The sequence below is a fragment of the Brienomyrus brachyistius genome, unplaced genomic scaffold (genome assembly GCF_023856365.1).
Source record: "Brienomyrus brachyistius isolate T26 unplaced genomic scaffold, BBRACH_0.4 scaffold86, whole genome shotgun sequence".
NCBI lineage: Eukaryota > Metazoa > Chordata > Actinopteri > Osteoglossiformes > Mormyridae > Brienomyrus > Brienomyrus brachyistius.
In genome coordinates this window covers 709187-728537 of record NW_026042361.1, presented here as the reverse complement: position 1 = coordinate 728537, position 19351 = coordinate 709187, and the positions used below count along the sequence as shown (strand labels likewise).

General features: G+C 37.0%; 1 protein-coding gene across 1 annotated transcript in view; it reads right to left on the bottom strand.

Annotated features, from left to right (window-relative positions):
- Window positions 1-563: 563 nt before the first annotated feature.
- LOC125727120 (brorin-like) overlaps window positions 564-19351 on the bottom strand; it is a 29739-nt gene continuing 10951 nt past the window's right edge. The window contains exons 2-4 of the mRNA XM_049003829.1: window positions 18258-18880; window positions 8336-8465; window positions 564-1274 (exon numbers count right to left, since the gene is read on the bottom strand). Coding sequence (XP_048859786.1) covers window positions 1123-1274; window positions 8336-8465; window positions 18258-18842 — 867 coding nt within the window. The 5' untranslated portion in view covers window positions 18843-18880 and the 3' untranslated portion in view covers window positions 564-1122. The remainder of the gene's footprint in view (window positions 1275-8335; window positions 8466-18257; window positions 18881-19351) is intronic.

Genomic DNA, 19351 nt, shown 5'->3' with positions numbered 1-19351 from the left:
GTGTATACTGAGTATGTGTTGGCTCCCGCTAGTCACTGTTAGTGTATACTGAGTATGTGTTAGCTCCCGCTAGTCACTGTTAGTGTATGCTGAGTATGTGTTAGCTCCCGCTAGTCACTGTTGGTGTATACTGAGTATGTGTTAGCTCCCGCTAGTCACTGTTAGTGTATACTGAGTATGTGTTAGCTCCCGCTAGTCACTGTTAGTGTATGCTGAGTATGTGTTAGCTCTTGCTAGATACTGTTGAGTACATGTTCTCTCTCCCAAGGACTAGCAGCTCTCTGTCCTTGTAAAATGTTCAAAGGAATGTGGTCTAAAAAACCAAGATCAGCTTGCAGCATGAAGCTGCACAAATGGTCTCTCTCTGCATTTCTTTTAGTGTTTCTTGGTATAGATATCACCTGGAAGAAAATAGGACTGCCTAAATGACATGCAGTCAATCTGTTCTGGGACTGCTCCATTGCAAACTGGAGTTTCTGGAAGCTCTTTTATTCTGCATGCCTTGGCCATTTTCACTTCCATTATCAATTTTGACAGCACCATGTCCCACAACACACATAACCTCCTGTAGCGCAATATGCAGTTTGCTTTATTTAAGTTTTGTCCAAAATGTTGACAATATACAGCATCATATTGTAAACAAAAATGCAATTAAAAACCTATTTTCAAGCAACAGAGAACAAATACAAACATTTGCGGACAATCATTATTTCCTATAATTTCACAGACCATCCATACCCACAAGAGCCGGGATAATGAGTTGTATTCAGTTTGTCTAATGGTTTTCTTGGCACTGTTTATGTTCCTGTAACATTCCCGTAACATCCTGTCTATCTTCCCATCCAATGTATTAGTGCTTTGTCTCCTAATTCACAGTATATTAAAATACAGTCCTATAAAAATATCTTTTGACTCTACATCAAATTTTCTAACAATTCATACATGAACTGTACATGAAAATAGATAAATATCCTTTTCACATGAAGTACAAAAGTCATAGAAAGTTTCTGTCTGCAGGATACATGAGTAGCTGGAGAATCATAATGTTATGTGGCACGGCAACATCCCTCTGGTTGGCTGGATGAAGGCTGTACCATGTCATGTGATCTGTTTGGCCCGCCTCTATCTGCGCCGACAGTCATTCTTGCTGCAGGTGGCTTGACGCTCTATGCGCCAGGTTCCTTCCTCATAGGTGCAGTAGCAGATTGTGCACTCATTCATCTTCACCTCCCGGCCTGCTGGGATCACTGCTGTGTCTGCAAAGCAGTTTGGCCCTGGAAAGATGAGGACAGGCTGTATGACCAGAACATCTTACTTTCACACAGTGCTTTGGTGTCATTTTTGTGATTATGTGAGTGAGTGAAAGTAATTAATTACCGTTGTTGACACACCACAACAAAATGCATCCTCTGCATTTAACCCATATGTGACACAGCAGGTGGCAGCTATTATTCAGCACCCAGGGAGCAGCACTTGGGGACAGTACCTTACTCAGAGTACCTCAGTGGTACCTGGTTTGTCATGTATTCAAACCAGCAACCTTCTGATCATAAGCACAATTCCTTTATCATTAGGCTACCACTAACTCAGGGGCTGTAATTAAAAAGCAATGTATAAGCTAATCTTAAATGTTCTATTTTGTGTAAATCACAAAGGCAGATGACTATGTCTATGCACTTCAGTATAGAGTCTATCAGTATTGAATAATCGTACCTGAACTGTTTACAAAGGGTCTGGATGTATCTAAATAGGCCATGATATGTCTATATTAGCACGATAATGCGGTAGCAGTACCACTTCTTGTCTGCCATGACTGCAGTATTTTTGAAACTCTGTCACAAAAATGGCTTCTAATCTATTGCGACACAGGAGTCCTCTCTAATCTATTGCGACACAGGAGTCCTCTCTAATCTGTTGCGACACAGGAGTCCTCTCTAATCTGTTGCGACACAGGACCCTTTCCTATTCGCAGCATGTTGGGGACTGATATCTGAGGGAACTTCATATTGTAGTCACTTGCACACAAATGATTTAAGGCATGAAAAAATGAACTTTATTGATTTTAAGGGGAAATTCTGGAAATCTCCATAATGGGTTTCTCAATTTTTCTCTTTCAAAAGCATGACTACTTTTGTGACACTGTTCAATTATTCAGAAACTCACCTTAATTTGAGACATGCTGTTGACATGTGTTGTAGTTCATAAAGTAAAAAATGTGGAATACAGTCGGACATCTGAAGCCGTCTGCTTTTTTGAATCCGGAATTACTTTAGCTATTATGTAATGAGAGCCAATATTTTTTTTTAAACTTCTGTTGCTTATTCATTTGGGGATAGATTTTGTCGGAGACAAAAAAAGTAATTTAACATTTTCTGTACTGAAGATCCTGTGATGATAAATTAACGAGGTGCTGTGTTCTTGTGCATCAGTCATGTACTTTGAATCAAACTGTAAAATGACAGTGTCTGGAAAATATACTGATACGCAAAATTAACCAATGCAGAGAGTACAGCCTCTTCTATGTACAGAATACTAATTCATAAGCAATTGACTCACATGGTTGCAATCTAGCTGTACTTGTTCAATAGGCTGAAATAATTAATGTAATTAATGGTTTGTTCACTGACAGCCTCTGTAGAGAGGGTTTAGTTCCAACATCTCTCAACCATCTCAGAAAAATTATAATCATGGCTGGTTCAGTGGGTACTGTGGTTACCACACCTTCACAGAGATGGTGGTTGGAATCCTACCCATGCTCTGTGTGTGTGTGTGTGTGTGTGTGTGTGTGTGTGTGTGTGTGTGTGTGTGTGTGTGTGTGTGTGTGTGGAGTTTGCATGTTATTCCTGTCTTATTTGTGTTTCCTCCTGCAGACTGAAGACATAGGTGAATTAGTCTCTCTAAATTGGACTGGCATAGTGAATGAATATTGCATGCCTTGTGAAGTGACTGGCAAGCCATCCGGGGTGTACTTGGAAGATACTGTAGATGTTCCATCATTGTAATTAACATTTTGATTAAAACATCCTGCACTATTCTGGAAACAGGATGAAGGATAATTTACTATATTGACAGCATACGTAATTCATTGAGAAACAGACACACAGTTGTTTAACATACATAATACTCTACCAAAACCAAAAAGTTGTTTAGCATCTTATCATGTTAAAGATGTATGTAAAAAAGTCAGAAACTCACCTTCATTGAGTGTTATTTACAGATTGATATTCACCATAGTACCATTATTAACATGTCTATGCTAACTATGGGAAAGGAGGTGCGTCTTACATAGCTATAGGCATAAATACACATTTACTGGTTGTTACATCTTGTATGCAATTTCAAGTGAAAATACTCTGTCCAGTTTGTTTGTTTGTTTGTTTATCAGGTCTCTCCTCCACCCTGTTGAATAATTTGACTGTCGCCTAGGCTGTTTATCAGGTCTCTCCCATACGGAGAAGGCTACTTTTCGAAGTGTTGCAAAGATTATGCTATGCTGATAATGGGAGCTTCTCTGTGGTAAAAAAAAAGCAGCTTTCAGGACCTGGTCACATTGTTGCTTTGATATACAAGCTTTAATAACTTAAAAGCTGATACATGTAACATAGCTATTATAGGGAACCAATCTCATGCAAAATTGGAATCTTTGACAGACCATTGCACAGGGTACACACATACTTTGATGAATCAGATGGAAATTATGTTAATATTCTAAATTACATCAGCTATATTTCTACTGAATGGAATTCACACTGAACAAAGGAACTACGGAAGCCCATTAATTTTTTGAAAGTTAATACAGTGCTAATTTTAGTGGTGTAATTAACAGTGTCGATGGAGTGTGATGGAAATGCTCTTACATACTTTATCAGTGCTTGTGCTCCACTCTGTAAATGAGAAGTTTGAGTACCCTGACCCTGCTGTACCCACACACACACTGCTGTGTAATTATATCTCTCTCCATTAATTTCTATGGGGAAAACTCAAATCCCAACATGACGACCTTAACCCCTACGGTCCAGCCCTAACCTTACCCACAAGTAACCAAATAAAATACGTGATTTTTCATACTTAGTTTTTTGATTGCACCCACAGATCATTGTGGGGACCTGAAAAACGCCCCCACAACGTCAAACAGGTTTCGACATCCGTGCAATAATGGCGTGGTTGTCCGCAATAATCTATGGCAATGGGGGGAAAAAAATAAAATAATTCCCTTGGTATCAATAGGAATGGAGATAATCTTTATGGTATTCCTGCAGGGATGGTGGTAACGTTGGTTTTCATGCATGCAGGGATTGGGTAGGGACAGTTTAGATGTTTCCAGGACAGACGGGATTGGTGATGGATATCATCCATGTGCAGCTCACTGCTATAGATACTAAAACTAACAGTTTTTTTTGTTTAGTAGAATTCAAATTCTTTACACATACAGATTTATCCAATTAAGCATATTTAAAAAAGTAATTCACATCATGGGTGCTCTGTTAATCCAGGAACTGCATTTCATAGTTTCATCTTGGTTTCAGCCTGCAGCCTTTACACACCCTCCTTTTCTCATTACTTTCTTTGTCTATGACCATCTCTCAGCACATCTGTGATTGTGACGTTTTTGTATGGCTCTGCTTTTCACTTTAGCCCTGCCTTGCTGTGAGCAGGAGCGTAAAACCTGGGCAGGGGATAGCTGGCTATGCCAGACTGATCTGTTGTAATCTTAGTTTTTTTAAATGGTTAACCAAGGCGCATCACAGTGACATGGGAAAATTAAGACAGGGTTCAGATAATCTGGAGTGAAGCCCCTTTAAGGCCCATGTAATGTATCCTGTCCCGGAGCTACAATCTTGTTTTCTGCACACAAAACAGCCAGATGTCTGCATTCAGGGGGAAGTGGGCCCATCAAGGGCAGGACTGTTATGGGATTAACATACGAACAGCTTCTTTTTCTACCATCTTTGCAGTTGCTGCAGTAAGCAGGGCTGTAACGGTACACGTATGTGTTGTGTACTGTTTGGAACATCATTTTCAGTTTGGTACGCACAATGAAGCTAATGAATATATTTATTGACACTGGCAGAACCTAAATTCAATTGATAAGATCAAAACTGTCTGTCAGCTAGAAACACATCCAACATGCTAACTCATTTGAAATGACATAATCCAAGTGTGTGTGTGACTGGAGAAAGGCCGAAACTGCGTAGTCTCCCTATAGCACTTTGGCTGGGTTAAAAAAATAATTATGGTTATAGGTAGTGATGCATAAAAATTTTGGCAGTCAATAATTTTTGGTTTCGGCTGAAACGCTTTTTGAAGGCTGAAATTGCTGACCAAAATTGGGACACTAGAACCTCTAGCATTTTTTCAACGTTGTTCTGACTGCCAGCTGCAATGTACTTCAGCATGACATCTTTTGTTTTCACTAAAGTAATGCCCATCCATCGAGAAAACAAAGGGACAAGTGCCGTCACTCCCAAAAAAGCTGTAAAAAAAAATAATAAAACGGTATTTATATTATACGTTTACTTTCATTTTGTATTCCTCTTCTGCCACCAGGAAAAACAACTAGACCTAAATGCCAGGTTGACAAATGTACTCAAAATAAAACTAAAGGTACCTGTATAATATGCAGTTGGTATATGTGTGGGTCTTGCTCAAAAAAGCTACCAAAGACACGTATGGACTGCGAGCAGCAGCTGTGTGTATTAGCCTATTATTAGCACACTTTACCTGACGGGGCACAAAAACGTAGTTACTACTGAAGTAAAAATCATGAACAAATACAGTTGCTACTTGAGATCACAATTCATTAATCATGAACAAACATGAAATCAGTATTTGTTCCTTCAGCAGTTCTTTAGTAGTTCCTTCAGTAGTTCATAGATGTCAGAGTCATAGATGATGAACAAATGTGAGATCAGTATTTAACTTGTGTTATTCAGGACTTGTTCCTTCAGAAGTTCCTTCAGTAGTTTAGAAAGGTTTACAGATAGTAACCTATATAGAAAATATAGTAACAAATATAACAATTGCTTGAGAGAAAATGTGCATAATGATTAATTAATGATGAATTAACATGAGATCAGTATACAACTAAGACTGTTTGTACCCATGAAGTAAAATGTTACCTTTACTTGCTTTGGTTTGTGTTTTATTGCAGTTGGTTTTGTGTAATATTTGAGGACATTTTACAATTCATTTCAAATAGACACAACATTTTTAAATTAAGTCTTTTACTTGGGTTAATTAGTAATATACAGTTGATAAAAAGCATAAACTTTGATGAATGTGAAGTGCCCCTAATTCAGTACGGGATGCAGTCCATACAATTATACTGAAATTACCTAAAATTGTTATAATTATTTCAAAGTCAAGTCTGCGTATATAGATTATGTCTATTTATCTCATATTATGAACTCATATTATGTTTGTATTTTATAAAAACTTGTCATCTTTCTGATTTCAGAAGCCACTCTGTTAGATACATTGAACCTTATTTGGTCTAGACTGTTAGATTCACTAATCTACTTTTCTCAATGTTTTAACTGATAACCTTAAAAGAAATTTACTGAATATATTAATATGAATAAATTGGTTCATAAAGGAATAAGTAATTATTAAAGGTTTAAGTTGGCAAAAAAGTCATTTTGGTACATCACCAGTTCTAAGGTTTGTCATTAGAGATATGCAACCACACTTGGCATTAGAGAACATGGGATTTAGTCTAGATTTAGTTATGATGTTATATTTTTGATTTTTAAAATTTTCTGTATTTATTTTTACAATATACAAGTAGGCATCTCAGATATTGTTATTCAGACATGTCAACAGAAGCATTGCCTTTGGATAACACCTATTTTTTTAATTGCTAAATTAATTGTTTGTGTTTGCGATTTTAATTATATATAATTTTAAAAGGAATTTCCTGTCCCTGGTGTACCAAAATTTCACTGAACCATGAAGACTAAACCAAGGTTTGTACTGAGCTGTGAATTTTGTACAGCATTACACCCCTAGCAAAAAGACAAAACAGCAATGGTGAGTGTATCCTTTGGCTTATTTGTCATAGTATTTGACATGCCTACATTCCAACTCAAACTGCTAAGATCAGTTTGAGGACATTAGGAAGAATTTTCTTCAAGTAATATTGTATTCCTTTTATACTCTACTTGTTCTAATTACTCTAAAAATTACTTTTTAGTTTTTTTGTCTTCTTCTGAAACTACTCTTTCTCATGTACCTGTAACTAACATACAATGCTCATAAAAACTCTTGGGACACTTGCTTAATTCTGCAACAATGTTGCAAATTTATTGGTCTCATAACAAAAGTCTACTGGCGAGAAATGTTTAACATAACTGCACATATCTTCTGCACAGAATTTTTCTTTTTATTAAGTGTCGTAATCTGACTGACTCTCTCAGTTATGTTCTTGCCCTTTTGCTATTAATCGCAATTGTAGTCATAGGCTGCCAATGGATATCAAACACAAATGTTTGGCATTTTATGTTATTGCAAAGGTGTTACTAATTAAAAAGCACTCGGTGACACGGGTTGTCAATGAACCCTTTAACCCCTTTAACTCAGAACAGCTTTTTTAAAAGTATAATTTGGGTTTCAATGTATTACTACTTGAAATGAATGTTTTATTTAAAACTACTGATTAGTTTGAAGTTGAGATATGTAGTAAATAGAAGAATAAAGTAAAGATTTTGATATAAAATGAATAAATTCGCAATATTGTGAAGCGAGATTGCCACTTAAGTTATGCCAATAATTGGATTTTTACTTTTATTTCATGGAATTTAAAAACCGTACTCAAATATTTACCTTGTCTATATCTTTTGAGTTCTGTATGGGTAGTGAAATTTTATGGAAAATGTGTGTGTGTGTGTGTGTGTGTGTGAGGGGGTGACTACATTTAACAAAAATTATCCTGTGACCAACTTATTTGTTGAGAAACACTGTATTAGACTATTAGACTGGCATGTTGTTTCAGTCAGGTTAAAATGCTGTGTGCTTGTTTGTAAAGGTGCGAGAAACTCCAGGCATGGCTCTACGGAGCCCACACATTATCCTCTTGCTTCCCAATATACCTGAGTGCTTAGCTGGCAGTGTATTGCTGTTTCAACTAACACTTCATTCTTCCTGGATGGATCCAGATATGTAGCATTATGCTGAGGCACCGTCAATGACTGTTAATGTCATTCAAAGTCAGCAGTAAGTAGAATACATGTCCCCCATACATCACTGCATCCTGATAATGCAGCCACTGACAAATTCGTACCCATCACATTCAACGGCATATACCCAGAATCCATCTTGTATTTAAAGAGGAACTCACCACTCTTGCAAATGGGGCAGCACTGATCGGGTTCATATTCCGGGTCCACACATTCTGTCTGAGGACAGGCTGATACAGTACATAACACCTCTCCACTGGGCTCACAGCGGCACTTCTCACAAGGGGAGACCTGCGTACACAGAAACAAACCCATTCACAGACACATAAGGTTTACAGTGTGAGAGACCAGATGAACAATTCACGTGTGAAAGCCTCACACATATAAAACCCTAAATACAGTATGTGTATATACCTGTTATTACATTAATGTTCAAACACAGGCATGCCACCTTACATGTCACTAGGCTTGGGCGGTATCTATTTTTATGAACTGTCATACCTTCTAGACATTAACCCTGACATACGATATATGACGGTATAAAAAAAAAAAAAAGCAAACCTAAAACATGTAGGCTACTGTAAACTCTGGAATCAGAGAGATCCTAAAGGGGCTCATCAATGGGGAAGCTGATCTCTATGGAAACGAGGAGACAACTCCTTGTTGAAGATTTAAAAATATCACCCTTTCTTTATTGACACCACTGTCACTGCCTGATCTGTGGCTGCAGAGGCACTAGGTTTCATGCATACAGTGCATGCTCCAGTTTACAGTGCATTCGTGTCGCATTTTGTTTTTGTGGCACTAACTTGCGCATGCATGTTATTCTTAGGCTCCAAATAACATAATATAAAAAGCAAAATAAACTTGGGCAGCCGTGATTAGTTGACTTGGTCGATGACGTCAACACTGCTAGTTTTTAAAATTATTTTAATAAAATGACCATTATTTCTAAAACACTTCAATTCATTATAACAAATGATTTTAAGTGTGATGGCATACCACGGCAGCACTAGCGCTATGCATGAGCAAGAAGAGAAAACACACAAGTGCTATTCTAGACGGCCAGAATAGGCAGAATTACCCTGTTGTCTATTCATGTTTATTATATTACCATTAGTACGGAGAGCTTTTCAATATATTTTGTCATTGTAGCTGCTAAATACACTCATTAATAAAGCCATAAGGTTGTCTGCCTACTACATTAGAATAATCCACTTAATAAGAGTTTGTGAAAACAGACTAAAATCTGGTCTTAATCTACATTGACTGATGGTGCCAATGTGTGCATTCGTGCTCTTTGGATTTGTAGGGACCAGTGTTGTCATGAACTAAAACTGAATCGAATCGTTTATATTAATTGGCCAACGATAAAATAGTTGATAGATTAATGGTTGATTAATGGTAGATTAATATAGAATAATAGTTGTTAGTGACAGCCCTAAAATAAATAAAATGAAATAAAAGCAAACAATGTAAAGAGAAAACGGATATTATTGGATGTGACCTGCTGTCAGTTATGAGAATGTTGTTAATTATCTGTTTTTTGCGGAAAACACGGAAACAAATGAAATCGATAAAGTCTGTAAGTATAATTTATTTCTGGCTGGGTACAAAACTTGCAGAGGGAAAAGTGTGGGCAAAATATTTCTTTGTATTCAAGGCATAAAAGTGAGGAAAAGAGGAAAAAGTGTAGATGAAATATTTTGGTGTATTCATGGGTAAGTACACAAATACATTTCATGCTTATTGTATATTGTTCCTCGTTATCTTATTTTCACCATGTAATGGTAACTTAAGCAATTACATTGCTTTGTAATGTTGACACTACAGTGCTGCGCCTATTGTCAGTTTTACAACAGATCTGGTTTGATCACACATTAGTGAATGTGCCTTAAATGTAGATTGAATGGAGTAAAAATGGAAAGCAATCGGGCACTTGAATTGAAATCTAATCGAATTGTGAATAGATTCCCAGTCCTAAATACCTGTAGGTTCCTCAAATAAAAAGATTCTAATTTATGTTTTGACACACACTTTAAGTTAAAGTCCTTCTGAAACATGGCATGTGAGTTTTAGACTTGGCCCTTTTATTTTTAGTTATTCTCTTCAGTCAGAAGTAATTTTTTCATGCTTTGAAAGAGACAGGTTGGATTTGTTTTTAAGGAAGTATACCTATATGTTCTTCAAATAAAAAAAAAATGGTATACATGCCTTTCTTTAGTGGTTTTCACAATTTGTTTTCAGTGACTCTGCATTTGTAAATTTGTATTCCATTTAGAGCTTTATAAACTTCTCTCCAAAAATATAAAGCTACTACATAGTATTTCATATCTCAATCCTATTGGTTTAATATTAAATTGGAATTGAATCAAATTGGATTGAATTGAATCACTATCTTGTGAATTGGAATCGAATGGACCTGGGGCATCTGTGCCAATACCCAGCCCTAGTAGTACTGTCATACCACCCAAGCCAACCTGTCACTCTATATGATTAACAACCAGATTTCCTCTTACAGGTGAATCTTTACCTAATGGACATAGGTCCTATTACACATCATTTGAACTAATAATGTAATGTCCGTTTAATCTACTTGCAGTTCAATGTAATGATACTGATAAAGGATTGGCAAATTATCAGTAAACAAGATTGGAGCCTCTCTATCTGATATATGGTATTTAAACATGCCTGCATGCACGCACACACAGACCTGTACTTGTATCTTAGTAGGGGCCGTCCATTCATTTCTGTGGGCAAAACCTTAATCCTAACATTGACAATCTTAACTCCTACCCAGCCATAACCTTAACCATAAGTAACCAAACAAAATACAAGTCTTTTGGCATACTTAGTTTTTTGGTTGCAGTTAAAGATTTTGATAAAATGTAATTTTCCCTTGGGGGGACTGAAAAAATGGTCCGGACAATGTCAAAATAAGAGGTTTTATCACATTATGGGGACATTTGGTCCCCACAATGTAATGTATACCTGAACCACACACACACACAGCTGCTCATTGGATCTGGGACACAGTAGTGGCAATGTGAAAACAAGGGCGTTCATGTCCTCTTGTGCCAGCAAACAGACCAGTGGGATGGATGGTCTTGCTCCTCATGAGATATTAGTTTACAGAGCAGAACATCTACGCTGCAGTACAGCATGACAGCATATTCCCCCTTCCACTGCCATAATGATATAAATAGAAGAGTATTGTCATCTGTTGCTACAATCCACCTGTTGACCTTGCATTAGAGAATATTTCTAAATACAACAGGGTTATCCCTTATTTGTTCATTTGTCCTCTGTAGTGGCCTTGGTCCATGCAGACCAATCCATAGTCCAGCTTTTTGCAGAGTGGTTTGGGGTGGGGAGGTGTAATTGCATGTTTCTACATTAATGACATGTGGTGATACACTTCAACAGCACTTCAATTAAGGCTCAGACTTCCCAAGCCAGAGGGTATAGGTAACAGACCCATGGCGGTAATCACTCTATGTCAGTATTGTCAGTATTTCAGTACCCACTGCACCCACTCTTAAAATCTCAGAAGTCAGTTTCACTGTGTGGAATAAAAGACCGGAAGCAACCTGCTGCACACCGAATTCCAGGCATTCTTGACCTATGTGATTGGCTCTTGTTTAATTAGACCAGCCTAATGAGGTAAGACAGGTGTTGCCAGAAGGTAAACAGCTGCTGGTTATCATTAGCCTTGTCTGAAGTTTTTTTGTAGGTAAATCAATCTCCATATGGCAGACTGACATCCATGACCAGTATTAAAATCCCTGTTTTTGGCTACAAAACATAAATTTGCTTCTATTAGCACTGGTAATATAAATGGACATAGCAACTCAGTGAACAACATTTAATTTCACCAAATACTTTTTCCCTTAACTACTAAGCATAGGCCAATAGTGATGCTTGTTTGGCATTGCTAGTAATTCTGAAATAACTCCTCAATGTAAGCTACAGAATAGTCAGCAAAGGATGCTTTGAAAACCCTACATGGTAATTATGAGTGTCTCAAGTCAGAGTAACAAGCATATGTGATACAAGACATGGAAAACAGCAGCAAATTTATTTTTGAATTTCTTAATTTTCACAGAAATGGGTCCAACAGAAAGTTGAAGCAATAAAAATATGGATTCAGCTTGGTGATGAAGAAAAATAATTCCAACGTGATGAACTGGATTAGTATAACAAATATTAGGTAAAGGTCTTGACATCAGCAGTCAGATTGAGCAATTTAAGGTATATAGAAAGTGTATGTGAATATCTGAAATGCATCAGCACAGGTTCCCTATAGTCATAGTCCTCACACTCATCAAGCAGTCATTCATTTCAGCATTTTCCTTTGGGTGTCCTTTTAGGGACACAGTGTTCCATTAGTCATTTTGATGAGCAGCGACATATGAACAAATTTATAAGGATTAACACGGTCTAACAATGATTTACAGTAAACCTAATGGCGCTGTTTGTATGCACTGCTACATTACATAATGAGGGAATTTATTTTACTCAAAATTCAACATATGTTTAGATGCACAGGAGACTAACAGATCAACAACCTTAAGAACATACAGAAGCTCTGGTTAATTGTTCAGTAAGGCCCCAATCAGTGAAAATGTTACTATTAACTAAAAACTAAACAAAATGACATGTTTACTGTCTTTGATATATCCAGCAATACAAATGATGTTTAAGATTAACACTTCTTGTTTATGAGTAATTACCAGCAGTAGCATAAATAAAGCAGGGGTAACCACTGAGCCCTGGGGAACTTCTACTAAGAGATGCTGTAAAGATGGTCTCTTTTTAATTAGCTTGAAGGAAGCGTTGAAAATAAAGCCCAGCTAGAGTAGAACAATATCACTGCTACTCATGTTATGATGGTCAGGTTGAACATAAAAATCTGACGCCCAACCAAACTGAAAGGAGAAAAGAAGAGAAACACAGTGTTATCGCCTCTAAGCCTTAGAGTTGACTGCTGCGGGGCAGTAATTAAACTAGTTTAAGGACATGTAAACCCCAGGAAAGCCCCTACCATGGAAACTCTGGGAAAGGGTACTTCCCATGCATGTTTGCATTTGTTTTGGGTTGTTTTTGGCTCAGCCCAGTGCTAGAGGGAGAAGAGCAGTTAACTGCCTCACTGTCTATCCATTATTTATCAAAGATACTATATACAATGATCGGGGACACTATATCACTACTACTTGATTACTTCATGTAACATTATATAATAATAATAATAATAATAATAATAATGTATAGGTAACTGGGGTTACAGATGGTGGGCAGTGACTGTATTTCGGCATTCCGAGTTAAGTGCTCTAATGTTAAAATAAGCAGAAAATACAGTGAGGTAGATATTCTCTGTGAGCCATGTGCATTTAAGTGGGTTAATCCAGCTACGCCTTATCTCGTGTGTGTGTGTGTGTGTGTGTGTGTGTGTGTGTATATATGTATATATATATATATATATATATATATAATCTCCTCTCATGTCATCACCAGAATACAGCTATCAAAAGTACAATTTTGTCCTAGAAGACAAGCAAGCAATTTCTGATGCTCTACTGAAAACTGCTATCCTTTGTGGATTAGCTGTGCCTTTATCTACTTGTGATAGACACCATAGTCCTTCATACTATGCTTATTGAATGCAGAGAACATAAAAACAGAGAAACCACGTACGTTTTAGTATGAGTCTCCTGAACGTCATGGTAAATAGCTAGGTAAAGTGCAGAGGATGTTGTATGTCACTAATCTAGTCATAGACATTTAATTACTTAGCTTGTTTGTTATATATAATTTTATATAATTTTCATGTTATAATAGCAAATATAAATCAAAAAATGTGTTCAATAATGTGAATATTTTCATAAAGCTAATATATATTGTGCTATTTTAATAGCTCCTTAATTTACAAATTATTGTTATTAAAATTTTGACTTACACACATCTAAAGAACTAACCTTCTGTATTTCAAAATGTTATTAGTTATCCAAACATTTTTGTTCAAAAATGGCTTCGATCCAGAAATAAAATTCTCAGAACCTGTCCTTTTTCATTTTCCAAATGACCTTCAGTCTTTCAATTATAAGTGAATTATTTCTTCGCCTTGTTGTACTGAATGACACTTTTTAATATTGTGACATTTCCTTTAGTAGAAATTAGTCGAAAAACATCATGGTGTACACCAGTCAGTGCATTATAAAGCAGGCAACATTCTTACTTTGTGTATGTTTGTTTTTTTTTATGAATTTTCTTTGGTCTGTAAAGGGTAGTAACGATGTTTCTAGCTTATGAATTTTCCTCTTCTGAAACAATTCTGAACAAATTGTATTCATAATTCAATTGATGGTTGTACTTTGTTTCAAAATTTGAAACTGATGATGCAGCCTGAAACTGAGGAAGCAGATCCCCCCCCCCCCCCCCCCCCCCAGGCTGTGATCATGTGTCTGTCTGCTCTGGTCAATGCCACAATACAAACATAAGTTAAGAAGAAGCCACTTAGCCACTTGTCATTTGGGTAATTAAAGCAATTACATCCGACTCCCTCCTCATGCAGACTGGTCTCCCTTGAGCTATTCTAAGAACCATTTTTTAACACTGGAGCAAATGTGTCTGTTGGCACTGATTAAACTGCAAGTCTCCAAATACTATCACATAATCTATGTCAAAAACATACTTTTGAAATAAGAATGCCTGGATGATATTACAGTTGACATAAATTGATAATATGCTCTTTGTTCATAATAGGAAATGAATCTATACAATTTATATCAGCAATGCATACATTTTTGTATGTACCCGTTTGTGCAACTATTAAAATATTAAGAAATTGATTCATCAAGATAAATAAAAAGGCGAACTACATTCTCTCCAATTTTGTGTTTTTTTTCTTTGCTTCTCAGTCTTTCGTCATGAGTTTGATGGAGCCTCATTCTCAAAATAGCTGTTTAACCGTCATTGAATTCTAACATTATCTCTGTATATGATTTAATTAGCACTAATTTTCAGTTAATCAGCTAGGAGTCTGAGAAGTGGCAGCTGTGCTCATATCTGTTGATACTAATCAACATGCTACAGTAGTAAAAAATTAATGGTCACATAATGGCTTTAATCTATTTCAGTATGTGTCGATTTAAGAACTTTTCTAAATTCCTAAAATATTATGTTGGAAAAAAATAGGAAGCTGCTAGCAGCGGAAGCAGATGGATGTATACACATAAGATGTGTGTGCACATACACCAACATGTATGTTCTCTCTCTATAGAAACTGTATAACAAAACTGAATGTTTGGGTTAGCAAGATAACTCTTTGGACTAAGTCTGGGCTAAATGTAAGTGAATGATGATAAAGTCCATATAAACTGGGGCTACCTTAAATCCAACAAGTCAGCTAGCTAACCTACAAATCTTGCTTCGTGATACTGGGGGTTGGTTAGAGGGTGACTGTTTTTTTTGTTTGTAAGATAAGCCTAGTGTATATGTAGTCATGGTTTTGTTATACCAATGATGTTCTGTTTTGTTATTTTCTTTTCTTTGGTGCTGTGCAAACTCTTTCCCCTAAGGTTGGACCTTCATTCTGTATTCCCAACACACATTCCCCTGTATTGGTTATGACCATTGTGCATTGCTTTTGCCTAGTTTGTATTAAACCACTGTTTTGAACCATGTCCTGGAAACAAGATATACAAAATAAAAACAACTGGCAAGCTTACTTGCCCTACAAACTGCCACAATAGAAATAACGGAATTCAGAGAATCCTCAAAACCTTGTCCACTCTGTTACTGCAGTCCATCTGGACAGCAATAACCCCCTTTGAGACATATACTTTTATCTCGTCTGGCTAGATTTGTGCCATGTATCCGAATACAACTCATTTACTTTGGTGCACCAAAAGGCTTTTAAAACCAGGATTCTCAGCTACAAAGCCAAGAAACACCAACAAGGCAGTGAGTTCATGATATTGCTCACTTCCTGGATGTTCAGTGGGTCAGTCTTAAAATACTTGTTCCTTTCATTGTCTCAATAAGTGTCTCATGCACTCTTCCATTCTTCTTCTGTGCTTAAACCAAAGTTTCTTCTCCTTAAGCCAAGGCTATAATTAGAGATTGAGTCCCCATACAATTTACAATTACCTACAGTACTGTGTACAACCATGTGCACTAGTGTGATCAAAGATTATTAAAGTCATGGACAACTGCAGCAAAAGCACAAACAAATTAAAATACACAACAGACTACTGAAAACAGCAGTTAAAATATCCATACATCCATAAGTTTGTGTTCTACTTGTAGAGAAGTATAAAGCAGAGCTCTAATGAAACTGATTAGGGACTGCAATAGCATAATCTAGTCCATAACGAATAGAGATATAGAAAATGCAGGTATTCCTTTGCTATCCAAACTTTCACTATCTGAATGTGTGCTGTAATGCCTCTGGTGAAAGAAAACCCAAAATTCACTATCTGAATTGCTGTTTTCATGAAACTGCATCTGAAAAAAAAATTGAGTGAATGTCAGAGGAAAGCCTTAGGTTGCACATGAGTCCTGGTGAGAGGATGTGAAGTGTGATGCAGTCATATCTCAGCTGTTCTCGCAATCATGTCTCATGCTCACATTTTTAAATCTGCATTATCTTCCCCACACTATCAAGTGACAATGTCTTCTAAGCCAGAAAGCTTGAGAAAAAAAGTAGGTGAGCTTAAGTGGCCTAGAAAAGCTCACACATTAGAAGAAATGTTGGGAGTGAGAAAGCTTATTGAGTGGTGAATGCATAAAAGATGTAATAAGCTTGGCCACTTCTCCATCTAGAATAACTTGTTCAATTTTATGTTATTTTGCTAGGTGTTATTTGCATTCACTCTGCATCTTTAACATATTTCACTGTTCATTTACATTACAGTACATGGTCAGTGTAGTGTAGAAGGAAAATGTATTTTGTATCCAGTGCTGTGCAGTATTTTTGCATACCGACTAATGAGTTCATTAAGTGTTGAATAATTCAGAAGTTAATGTTTAAAACATTATTATGCCAAAATCCTTGGGGGACTGCTCTATAGGAGTCAAAAGTTTGTGATATTTGAGGAAATTGTTTGTGGTTTGAGATGGGAACCTATTAGCTTTCCTATTTAGAATAATGGAATTATGGAATTTAGAAAATTTGATATTCAGTGATTTTCAGGAACAGATTACTTTCAAATAACAATGGACACATGTAAATATATTTCTTTGATTAAAGAAGAAATTTAGCAATAAATATGACAATCCTACACAAAAGCATATTGCAAATATTCACAAAAGATGCCCAGGAAACTGGAGAGAAAATAATCTACTGTACATGCCTTACAAGCTGCTTTGAATCCGTTAGGTGTATAGGCCTATGCATTCAGCAGAGGCCTGAAGTGAAACCAAAATGACAAATCATAACAAAAGCAAAAGGTTGTACTTGCACAAGCTTATGGCTTATGTTATAGCTTCTGGTGTGCACTGATGTACCATACATTGACCTGGTAGAATGGATAAACTCTTGCCATTATATATTTTTCAGTCTTTGTTGCCTAACAGATTTCAGCAGGCTGCAAAAACCAGACTTGGGTAGCGTAAAAAGACAGAAAATCTTAATGAGCCACAATTAACTCAAACCTAGGTTTCATCAAAGTCTACTCAGATTATTAACACGAAAAATGTTGCTATTGTATCATTTCACTCAGGATAAGAGGTAATCATAAAATCATAAAGTACTGTTATTTAGTAACATCAGCACTGATTTGTTCCTTACATTGTGAAATTCTAACATAATTACTTTGGAATCCTCATATTATCATGCGTAAAAATCTATTTTTAAAGGGGGGAAAAAGGTTTGGAATATGGATAATACAAATGGAAAATGAAAAAAACCTAAACAAATGATGCATCACCGAGGTCTTGAGGAATAAAAGAAAATCCTAGTTACAGCTAACAAGCAAAAACATATATAGATTGTGTGTAAGAGTACACATCAGCAAGACACTTTGCGAATTAACACAAAGAATGATATCCATAAAAATAACACCATCATGTTAATGGCCTAACCTTGAACTCTTCCAGGGCCATGTAAATCTTTCCACGGAACTCGCAGTAGTTCTTCTTCTCTTTACACTGGGGGCAGCACTGGCTGGTGTCAATGCGGAGACAGCGAGGATGCACTTTGGGACAGTCAGGTTTGGAGCACAATGGCCCCTCCTCTGTACACAAGCATGGGCAAGTGGATGGGCCTGGTGTGAACTTCTCCCCAATAGCGAAGACAAAGCCGGTCTCATCTACACACCCCTTTCCCCGGTAGTCTGGGTATGCATATTCATCCAAGTTGGCCTCACTGGTAGTGCCTTCATCCTTCTGCTCCAAGAAGTCAGTCATATCAATGGCTGTCCAGTTGGCCCCTCTGCTCTCTTCTTGGCTGAGCTGCTCCAGGTGCTGCCGGACAGCCAGACTCAGTCCCCCCTTGGATGTATGCCTAACTGCTCTGTCCTGCGCCAGGGGCAAGGGGACTGTGGGATAGCAGAGTACTGTGAGCATTGGGCTGTATGCCAGTAGGAGAAGCCATGGCACAAAAACCGGCATGATCTTGAGAGGATGCAGCACAGCCCACCTCCACCCACAAGGGGAGGAACACCCCATCTCACATAACAGAACTCACATTACGATTTCTCTTGCACCTGCAAAGCAAGCAGACAGAACATTAGAAAACATGTGGGAGATCATGATAAACCACCACAGACAGGATTCTGGTCAAACTGGTCAGAAACTACAGAAAGAAATGAAACAATTAAACAGGAATATTTTTTAAGCTAAAAAATCACAGAAACTCGTAGACAACGCGCAAGCCAAAAACAATACTGAAAATGATTCGGATAACATAAAATCATAATATGTAAATATTACTGATACATAATATTTTTAGTGTAAGGTCATATTATATCTTTAATGTTAAATGACTTTGCTTAGGTACAAGGTGTGGTTAATCTGTATTTTTAATACTGTATGCTCCCAGTGCGTACAGTAGTGACTTTTTGTATTATATGAAAAGGTCTAGACAAAGAATGACAAAGCAATTTGACATGCAAAGTGTACAGTACAGTACAGGTTGTCTAGAAAATGTTATGCTAGGGTTGTCTAGAAAATTAAAT